The sequence below is a fragment of the Pongo pygmaeus genome, chromosome 1 (genome assembly GCF_028885625.2).
Source record: "Pongo pygmaeus isolate AG05252 chromosome 1, NHGRI_mPonPyg2-v2.0_pri, whole genome shotgun sequence".
Lineage (NCBI taxonomy): Eukaryota > Metazoa > Chordata > Mammalia > Primates > Hominidae > Pongo > Pongo pygmaeus.
Genome location: NC_072373.2, coordinates 8,998,955 through 9,010,255, shown reverse-complemented (window position 1 = coordinate 9,010,255; position 11,301 = coordinate 8,998,955). Strand labels below are relative to the sequence as shown.

The window sequence follows — 11,301 nt, the reverse complement described above, 5'->3', positions numbered from 1 at the left end:
CGGTCGGGGACAATGCATTCGATTCGCACGGTGGAGATTAAAGTCCCCGAGATAGAGGAAACGTTTTTCGCGCCCAGGTTCAGCGAGGAGCCGCGCGGGGGCCGAGGGGGCGGTGGCGGCGGGCGGGGAGCCAGGCCCGAGCTGCGTTCTGCGCAGCCATTGGCGGGCGCCGCGCTCTGTACTGAGCATGTTCGCGCCCCGCCGGCCCTTATCCGCAGCCGCAGCCGCAGCGACGGCAGCCACTGGAGCCGCCGCGCATTATGCAAAGCGGCGGCAGATGCGAGCGGGGCCAGCTGGGCGCGCGTCGGCCTCCCCTCCCAGCGGCTCGCCCCGCCGCCGCCTGACTCTCCCGGGAGACTCCCTCGGCCCGGACCCGGGGTCGAGGAGGGCCGGGATGGCCTGAGTGCCCGCGGCTCGGCGGCGCAACAGCGGGATTACACCATGGGGAACCAGGATGGGAAGCTGAAGAGGAGCGCAGGTGATGCTTTGCACGAAGGCGGCGGCGGCGGTGGCGCCGAGGATGCGCTGGGGCCCAGGGATGTGGAAGCCACAAAGAAGGGGAGCGGGGGCAAGAAGGCGCTAGGCAAGCACGGCAAGGGGGGAGGGGGCGGCGGCGGGGAGTCGGGCAAGAGGAAGAGCAAGTCGGACTCCAGAGCCTCGGTGTTTTCCAACCTGCGGATCAGGAAGAATCTGTCCAAGGGGAAAGGCGCCGGCGGCTCCCGCGAAGATGTGCTGGATTCCCAGGCCCTGCAGACCGGGGAGCTGGACAGCGCTCACTCCCTGCTCACCAAGACTCCGGACCTCAGCCTCTCGGCGGACGAGACCGGCCTGTCGGATACCGAGTGTGCGGACCCTTTTGAGGTGACCCGTCCAGGGGGTCCTGGGCCTGCCGAGGCTAGGATCGGGGGCCGGCCGATCGCCGAGGATGTGGAAACTGCAGCAGGGGCGCAGGATGGACAAAGGACCAGCTCGGGCTCGGACACGGACATCTATAGCTTCCACTCGGCTACGGAGCAAGAGGATTTGCTTTCAGACATCCAGCAGGCGATCCGCCTGCAGCAGCAGCAGCAGCAGCTCCAGCTCCAGCTCCAGCAACAGCAGCAGCAGCAGCAGCAGCAGCAGCTCCAGGGCGCCGAGGAGCCTGCAGCGCCCCCCACCGCCATCTCCCCTCAGCCCGGGGCCTTCCTGGGCCTGGACCGGTTCCTGCTGGGGCCGAGCGGCGGGGCTGGGGAGGCCCCGGGCAGTCCGGACACCGAGCAGGCTCTGTCCGCGCTCTCCGACCTGCCCGAGAGCCTGGCCGCCGAGCCCCGGGAGCCCCAGCAACCGCCGTCCCCCGGCGGCCTCCCGGTCTCCGAGGCGCCCAGCCTCCCGGCAGCCCAACCCGCGGCCAAAGACTCGCCCTCCTCCACGGCTTTCCCATTTCCCGAGGCCGGGTCGGGGGAGGAAGCGGCCGGAGCCCCCGTGCGAGGGGCTGGGGACACGGATGAGGAGGGTGAGGAGGATGCTTTTGAGGATGCGCCCCGGGGCTCTCCGGGGGAGGAGTGGGCCCCGGAGGTGGGAGAGGACGCCCCGCAGAGGCTGGGGGAAGAGCCGGAGGGGGAGGCGCAAGGACCTGACGCCCCCGCGGCCGCTTCCCTGCCCGGCAGCCCCGCGCCCAGCCAGCGCTGTTTCAAGCCCTACCCGCTCATCACCCCCTGCTACATCAAGACCACCACCCGGCAGCTCAGCTCTCCCAATCACTCCCCGTCTCAGTCCCCTAATCAGAGCCCCAGGATCAAGAGGCGGCCGGAGCCCTCCCTGAGCCGAGGGTCCAGAACTGCCCTGGCCTCCGTAGCCGCCCCAGCCAAGAAGCACCGGGCCGACGGCGGCCTTGCGGCCGGCCTGAGCCGCTCGGCTGACTGGACGGAGGAGCTGGGCGCCCGCACGCCCCTGGCGGGAGGCTCCGCGCACCTGCTGGAGCGCGGAGTGGCCAGTGACAGCGACGGTGGGGTGTCCCCAGCACTGGCCGCCAAGGCGTCTGGGGCGCCCGCGGCTGCGGATGGCTTCCAGAACGTGTTCACAGGTGAGCGCGCCCTGCTGCTGGCCTCCGGGTCGCAAGTCGCCTGTCAATCAGGGCCTTCCCCTGCCACCCGCCCTCCCTGGGCTCTGGAAGGCGGTGACCTGGTAGTGGCACGTCTCTTCTCCGTAGGGAATCCTTTTCCGCCCAGCGAGCTCACCCCCCATGGTGAAATGACTTGGACATACTTGTTGGTTTTCTATGTTCTTACAAGATCTTAAAGGGAACAACTTAGTTGTGTCTGTCCTAAGTCATCTCAAAAAAAGGTTGCTCTGCCCATTTCACCAAAATATCTGCTATTCACAGTGTTTAGGGTCACGCCAGGGAGATAAACTTTTTCGTCTTGTTAGCGAAACCATCACTCTTCTCTTTCATTTTTCATCACCACAGCATTAAAAAGAAAAAAAATTGTTCATGGTTCTTTCGCAAGAGTCGGTTTTGGAGGCACAAATCATTTATTCCGGTACGATCCAAAGGCAGTCTCTGACCGCTCTAATATCTGTGTGTATTTGTCCACGTTTGGTATGTATGTGATATGTAGTTTCTATCTTGCAGCAATCTGGGTTCCGCTGCTTAGTGAAGTTAAGCGGTCACTCACTCCTGTTTGCTGCTGCAAGAAAATCCGATACATGCTATTAGAAAATTAATAAATAAATAGAATAGTAGGGATAATTTTCATTCAGTTTCATGGTCCAGCCCAGAACAGCCTGTAGTTTGGAGACAGTGAAGGTGGGAAGGTCAAAAGCACGTCTAGTCCAACTGGTACCTCCCCTCCCTAGCATATGTTATAGACTCATACCCAGGGCAGCATAAAGCACAGCCAGAGTCTGCTTGCTGTGGTCGGTGTCAAGCAGTCCAATGAGTTTATCCTAGCTTACAGGCTTACAGGGCCCCAGGCCTTACCTTAAGAGCCCAACGTGTTTACCTAACCTCTATTCTTAATTATTAAATGAAATAGAGTGTTAGAATTTAATGAATGGAAAAATATGAAAAGTTACATGACTACTGATAGGTTTATGATAAATATTTGAAGGATTAAACATTTCAAATGCAATCTGAAAATTTTAAAATCTTATGTTCTGTTATTTTAATAAATACATTATCTGTAAAACATTGCTTAGATGAAATTTCTCGGCACAGACAGCGACTTCTTAGTTGACTAAATGCTGGTAATGTTGGGGTAGCTACTTTTATTGACCACATTTTAATTTTCATCTGTGGGCCACCTTTTATTTTGCCTTTATAGGGTCTTACCCTTAAAAGTAGCTTCTTCCGTTCATTTCACATACTCTTATTTTTCTTCTTTTCCACCTTCTCTTTATTGTGTAGATTGGTAAAAAGAATGTTTGTAGTTTTATACCCACTAGATAAATTGTAAAAAAACAAAAACAAAATGCAAAACAAATAAAAAAGAAAGATCACTTTTGATAGAAGAAGATCAGAAAGTTTTTGCATTAATTTTTGTGAATTTAATGTTGGTGAGGAATCACATATTTTCTCTTTAAGTGACATTCACATATATCATTTTCAAAAAGTGAAAATAATTCACCATAGTGATTATCAATAATTAATATTAATGATAGCTATTCCTAGTAGCACAAGACTTTGGAAATTTATGTATTTCATTCATTCAGCAAATACATATATGTATGTATATAAATTTGTATGCATATATGTGCATACACACACACATACACACACACACACACACATATTGAGCAGCCACACTGTGCTAGGCAGCATTCTAAATGGTAGCACACTGTACTAGGCAGTATTCTGGATGTAGGTGATACACAGACCATTCAATCATGATTTTGCCTTTCTAAGGCTCACTGACTAGTGAGGAGGAGACATTAAATAAGTGCAGTGCACAGAAATATCTGTGTAGATATAGACATGCAAATCACTGCTGGGAACATCACGGATGCAGTGGCTTATCTGCTTGGTGGCAAGGGGTGAGGGAAGAGGACTTGAGAGAGGAGGGTTGAACAGAGTCCTGGAAGATCACAAGACCCTAAATAGCTTGAATGTTTGTTTTCCTTTAAAAAAACAAGTGTCTTCTTGGAACTTGCGTTTTATTTTAATTTGCTAAGTATTCCCAAATTTGAAATTTGGGACTCTTAAAAGAGTCCTGTATAGGAACCACCTGGATTTTGTTGACCTCTCCAGGTGATTTGTTTTTTAAATTGTGCAGAGTAAAACTGCAGAGCTAGTCGTTTTTATAAGGACATCACCTATTTTGTATTTGATGGTTGGATACAGCTGGTTGGTAATCAGCAAATATATTTTTGTGTAGCAGCTTCCATATGTTTATCTCATTGACTCAGCATTGTTCAGGAAAAGAGGATCAGTAGGTTTTACCTAACTTTGTAACTGGTGGGGAAATGTAGATAGAGAAAGAGGTGAAATAACTTTCTCAAGGTCACATTGTGATTCATTTAGAGGCAGATCCAGAAATAGAAACTGAGTCAATGATTCAAGTCTAATGTCATTATTATTTCTGTTTGGATACACAATGTTTTAAGGCCATATAGAGAGTAAAAACTGTTGATAAAAAATGTGATCAGATTTAGGGCCTTTCTTTAATTAGATTTTCCAGTTCCCATTTTTAATAAGGTGTACTCCTTTAATGGTTGAACATCTGGCCTTCCTTGAGCTGGATGAAGGGTGATTGTTGGCCAGAGTGAACCAGATTTTCTCTAAGCAGCCCTCATGGAAACTGTTCTTATGGTGGTAAAATGAATCCAGATTGACACAGGCCCTTGTGTCTCAGCTGTCAACTCTTCATGTCATCTGCCACTACGTTTGCTTCTTTACTCTCCTCCGCTGTTTTTTTATGGGTGTCTTGGAAATTACCAGAGGCTTGGGGAACACTGGCATTGTCCTTAGGGAAATTTCTTTTTGGCCTTAATTTTGCATGTATTTGGATCAATTAATTGCCAGCTGCCTTTGAAGCAGGTGATCATTATATCTATAAGCTTCCATAAGCATCTTTTATTTTTAAACCATAGAATGAGGGCTGTCAGCATTGCAGGAAGAAACAGATGTTTTTCGCTTTTTACCGCTTTCCAAATGTAGGGAGAAAATACAAGTGAAGAGGGATTTCTATGGCACATGTTTGTGTCTCTTTGGTAGATCTGAAAACATTTAGCAATGAGGGAGACCAAACTTTGTCTTGTTCTGGCTATTAAGAAACTGATGATGCCTTAGGCCATTGCATTTAAGTATTTCATAATTAATGTGTTTGAAATACATCTTTTTCAATGTTAAGTAGAAAAAATGGTGTCTGAAATTTGGGAGGTTCCTTTACATATTAAGTATAACAGAAGCTTGGTACTGGAGTTTTGCAGTTAATTAACGTTTAGATATCTAACGTGTTAAATTTGTGATGCTAAATCGCTTTTGATAGGAATCTTTCCCAAGTCAATTATGTGCTTATCTATTTTTTTAAACACATAGAATAAAAGTTTAATCTGTTTTAAAGGGCTTAATGTTATCTTCAGGCACATCATTGTTACATCTTATAAAAACATTAGTGATGTCCTCAACAGCTATTGAAGTGTGTGGGCTGTTGGCTTCAGTCTGTAGTTTCTGAGTTTTTGTGTCTGTGTAGTTTCTTGCTGCCAGCTATTTATTGTTATAGCTGCCTTTTTTTTTTTTTTTTTTTTTGAGACAGAGTCTCGCTCTGTCGCCTAGGCTGGAGTGCAGTGGCACAATCTCTGCTCACTGCAAGCTCTGCCTCCTGAGTTCACGCCATTCTCCTGCCTCAGCCTCCCGAGTAGCTGGGACTATAGGCACCCACCAACATGCCCAGCTAATTTTTTGTATTTTTAGTAGAGACGGGGTTTCACCGTGTTAGCCAGGATGGTCTTGATCTCCTGACCTCATGATCCACCTGCCTCGGCCGCCCGAAGTGCTGGGATTACAGGCGTGAGCCACCGCGCCTGGCTATAGCTGCCTTTAGTCTCTTTGCTCCTGTCCCTCAATTTTTTTGTAATTTGACTTTTCTGATCAATTTGCAATTGGCTTACAATTCCTGTAATTATGATATTGGTTACACTTATTGTACTTCTAAGTGCCAGACTAAGTGCCAGACTCTGTTGGTGCATTACATAACTATCTGTAATCCTTACAACAGTCTTGAGGTATAGCTGTTTATCCTCAGTTTTCGAATGAAAAAACCCAGGCTCAGACAGTAAAGTAACTTCTTGTCTAAGGGCATTAAGCTAGTAAGTGGCCCATCCAGCGTATGTCCTTAGAAAACCAAATCTGTTGTTAATATGTATAAGATGAAACCAAGTAGATCAGTGAGGTTTTGGAGGACTAGCTAATTAATAAAGTGCATAGGCTCTAGAACTTGGATTGTGCAACTCTGATTTTGGCCTTTCTAAAGGTTATCTTGATTTTTTTTTTTTTTTTGAGACAGATTTCACTCTTGTCGCCGAGGCTGGAGTGAAGTGGCGCGATCTTGGCTCACTGCAACCTCTGCCCACTGGGTTCAAGCAATTCTCCTGCCTCAGCTTCCCGAGTAGCTGGGATTATAGGCTCCCATGACCACACCCAGCTAATTTTTGTATTTTTAGTAGAGACAGGGTTTCACCATGTTGGCCAGGATGGTCTTGAACTCCTGGCCTCAGGTGATCCACCTGCCTTGGCCTCTCCAAGTGCTAGGATTACAGGTGTGAACCACCGTGCCCAGCCTATCTTGATTTTTATATCAATAGAGGGAAGGACCCACTCTAGGAGTATACATTTTCTCATAAGTCTTGATAAATTGTGACACTGGATTTTTTTAAGTCCAGGAGTAGTTTGATTTCCAGCAGAGCCCCTGACAGAGTATAGATGTCCAGTTAATGTCTGACGAATGAAGGTCAGAATCTGCCTGATATGTATAAAATGTCTTATTATAAAAGGAAAGGGGTTTATATGAATGCTATGCTTTCCCCTAAATACTGTTTCACATATCAGAGAAGAATTTGGCGATGTAAGCGGGGACCGGAACACTGATCTTCAATCATTTTAGATGGGTCTGAACCATCCTTTCTTATGGTGTCTTTAGGCTTCTGGTTTGGATTGAAGTCAAGTGCACCAGTAGCTTCAGTGATGGGTTTTAATGACTGCTTTATGCCTTGAGGACTGGCCTAGTTTTAAGTGCATTTAGGCGTTTGGATATAAGCCATGCGTATTTGAAATGGAACAGGTACTTTTAGTGCTTTTCCTTCTGATTCTTGTGAAAAGATACAGAAAATATACAGTTGGATGAAGGTAGCAGTAGTTATTCTAACTACTTTTATTCTAGGTATATTTGCAATCCTAGTTTTGCTGTTTAGCTAAGTGACTCTCCAGTAATTTTTCCTCATATCTATGAAGGTAGAACAATAATTTCAAATTAATACTATTAAGATTAAATGAAATAGCATACATAAAGCCCCTACGATTCTGCCTGGTACGTGAGAGGCACTTAACTGGGGCTATTTGCTCTCCTGACTGGATTTATTATCTTCAAAAAAAGTCATTGTTCAAAGTGATCAGAACCAAATTTGTTAAAACAACTCTGAAATTGTATACAAAAACTTAGCAGGATATGAATTGACCAGATACTAGTTGAGCCCCAGTTTTTTTTTTTTTTTTTTTTTTTTGCAAATTGTTTATGCATTTTTTTTTCTGGAATTGTAAGCATTTTGTCACTTATCAGATATTTTGTTTTGTGGGGGGGGGGGTTGGATAAGGAAAGCATATGATGGGGTGTGGCTGTAAGATTTGGGGGAGGGTGCTGCTTTCCAAAGAAGGGGTGGGAAGAGGAGGCGGTAGCCGACACCCTCCGTGTTTCTGCTCTGCACAGCATCTGGCTGCAACCCCCTGACTTTGCAGCTTTACCTTCCCACGGTTTCCTTCATAAACGCTCTACTTTACACAAACTAATCTGCTTACTGTTTTATGAACACGCATTTCATTTTCCCGACTTTGTGCCTTTGTCTTGCAGCTTTAGCCTCTTGGAATACATGATTTGTCTCTTTTGCTTTAACATTTGAAAAGTGTTGATTGAATTCCATTTCCTCTTTGTATCTTTTCCAGCCAGACCTTACTGGCTGTCATCTCACCTTCTCTGTACTTTACTGTCTAGATCGTATTATATATGCTTCTTGGATTTAGGGATTCTTTTGGTCTTCTTTCTTGCCACCCTCTGCCTTTCCTTCCTCCTTGCCTGTTCACCTGATTCCATCCATCCATCATCTCCTGTCCTACTAATCTGTCCACAGATATCTCTTCCGTGCCTTGCTCTGTGCCTGTCAATATGTGAAAAGCACAGACTATACTGGGGTCTTGATGAATACTTGCTCATTCACCATTTTTGGCGGTGATATAGACAAGTTGAGTATCCAGGCTTCCTACTGGCAATTAAAACTAGTTGAATTGAAGCTGGAAAATTGCTAACCTTTCTGGGCAGTCAAAATTAATTATTTTCAATGAGGTGTGATTGAATCAATGATACTTTATAGAACCCATGTTGTTAGAAGAATAGCTATTCTTGTTTCTGCAGGTTAATGTTAAAATAGTAATGACATTACAGCAACTGACCTTCCAAATATAAATGTTATTGTAACGAAAGAAGAGGTAAAGGGAATAGAGAAAATTGTATTCCTCTGTTCATTCCTGTTTTTGTATTCTAAGTACTAACCTGATGCTAATAAAAGTTAGCATTAAGGGACCATTAGGAAGAAACAAAAATGTACTGCTTGTGACTTGATAGTTATTAGATATAATTTTAGTGACAGTAGAAACTTTCTAAGGCATTTTTATCTTAAAATATAAATATATGGAAAATATGACCTCTAATCGGTTTGGAATGGTAGTAAAGCAAGGTAGTTATAACATCAAAATTCTAGGAATGAGTAACAATTATTTCTGGATGCTATAATAAGATGCTAACCACACTAGAGATTTATTATCCTTTTGATACCTGCTGCTCCACCATGGGTGAGAGGCAGGGAAGAATTTATGTCTTCTTCCTTTGTAAAGATGTACTTGGAAGTGTTGATTGGATAGGAAAATTACTGCCTGTATTCTGTGATCCAGTCAGGCTCCAACCTACCAGGAACCCACTGGAAGCTTTATTATCTGTTACCCTAGAGCTGCAATGGACTGAAGATAGTCCTATTATTTTCATGAGGAATCGAATACTTTCTTGAGAAAATCAAGCCTATATTATGTTTCAAAATTATGCTTAAAAAGGCTTAGGCACTACTCAGTTGAGTCTCTTTTTGTACTTCATGCAGAAGGGTCCTTTGTCGTAGTACCTGGTGATACAGTGGACACATATGGGAAGAAATTCTGTGTCATTTAAATGGTTGTTTTAGGTACGCAGGAGGGGAAAGAATGTGTTTCAGTAAGCTAATGTCAGCACTATGGGAAGAGTGCAGGCTGAGAACAATCTATTTCCCTTTTCCGTTTTACCACCAGTTTCCTATTAGGGCACAAGGCAATCATTTCTTGCCTCTTGTTGATACCCTGGCTTCCCAGGTTGGAAGAGTGAATGCAATCTTGCTAGGAAGCGTCTTCCTTCAAGTCAATTTCAACACTGTGGTTCCATAGAAATGATGATTCCAGCAGGTACCTTTTCTGCCTCATAGGGATGTTCTGCGTATTTAGAGCTTTCCTTTATTGGTAGAGCTGAAGAAAATTCCTACGCTGGAAGACGCGTTTATACCGTGGAGTAATTGATGGTGAGAGTGGTGATGTTTTGACTTTGATAGTTTTGATCAATTTTTGATTCATGCTGAAGGAGATTTGCATTGGTTAGACTGTCATTATCTGACAATAGGACTGTGTGTGTGTGTGTGTGCATGCGCCTGTGTGTCTGTGTTGTGTGTGTGTGTGTTTGAGACAGGGTCGTGCTCTGCCACCCAAGCGGGAGCGCAGTGGTGTGCTCATGGCTCACTGCAGCCTCAAACTCCTGGTCCCAGGCAATCCTCCCACCTTAGCACCTCAGCTTCCAGAATAGCTGGGACCACAGGCATGAGCCACTATGCCTGGCTAATTTTCTTTTTTTTTTTTTTGAAGAGACAGGGTCTCACTATGTTACCCAGGCTGGTCGCGATAGGACCTTATGTTTTTGAACACTGATATAGTGGTTATGTATGATGGTTGATCCTGTGTTATGAAAATATATGAAATGGAAAGCTATGTTATATAATGTATGGCTTGAAGATTTAGAATATATGAAGGCTTTCTAATATTGGCACAAAATATACTGAGTAATTACTTTTCGGTTCATTATCTGCAACGTAAGTCATCTCTTATTCTTGGATGGATTGTAGGCTTTGCATTTTTCATTATAGTTTAAACTGCTCAATAAAAGCAGTACTATTAATTCTCTACAATATACTTTAATATATTGGTTTTTGTTACGTTTTCAGTTTTTCCTACTACTGAATATGCTTACTGAAATACTTTTTATGAGTCTGTGCTATTCCATTTAGAAGTGTGCATTGATATTAAAAATTTCTTAGAAACTAGAAGGTTAAAAGGTGTTGAGAGTTCCTAGGTTTTTTACTTTAAAAAGAAAAAAAGTTCCATTGGCCTTAAACAAGTACAGCTTGTTTGAGCCCATTAAGGACTAGAATAGAACTATTTCAGGATCCCAAATAAATGCATTTGAATATCTGTGGAGAGTTTTGTAAGGATGCTCTTCATTATTATTCATTATTGAGATACAAGCTTTATCTTTTAAAAGTATAATAAAAGAAATGAGGTAACAATAGGGATAATCTTTGCAACTCATTTTTTAACCTATATACTTGTAGATAATTGGCTTCTTTTTCTTATAGACCAATACTTGTCTGTTTGGAGAGGGTAAGTTATGTGCGCTCTCTGTGGGAAGTGTTACATTTTGCAGCTAACCAAAATGTTCTTCTATAAGCCAATTATATCTTCTGTCCTTTTGGTGCTATTTTGGTTAAATGGCTTTGGGGATATAAAATGTGTGGATGGTATCCTTGCAGTTTCTTTCAGAATATAGGGTTTGATCTGTCTCTGTTCAATTTTTAGAAAAATCCAGAAGTATGTTGACTCTGTTGGATTCAATATTTTGGGGATAGGCAGAGAGGGTTGTATAAGAACTGCAGTGATTTAAGTGGAGAAAGTGGAGAGGCATTTGACTGGGCTGACAACATGATATCAGTAAAAAGGTGATCCTTTAAATTTTTTTTTCTTTTTTTTTTGAGACAGAGTCTTACTCTGTCACC

The 11,301-nt window shown here is 44.4% G+C and overlaps 1 protein-coding gene across 1 annotated transcript in view; it reads left to right on the top strand.

Annotated features, from left to right (window-relative positions):
- Positions 1-200: 200 nt before the first annotated feature.
- Positions 201-11,301, top strand: part of FMN2 (formin 2) — a 388,079-nt gene continuing 376,978 nt past the window's right edge. Inside the window, exon 1 of the mRNA XM_063670713.1 lies at positions 201-2,062. Coding sequence (XP_063526783.1) covers positions 442-2,062 — 1,621 coding nt within the window. The 5' untranslated portion in view covers positions 201-441. The remainder of the gene's footprint in view (positions 2,063-11,301) is intronic.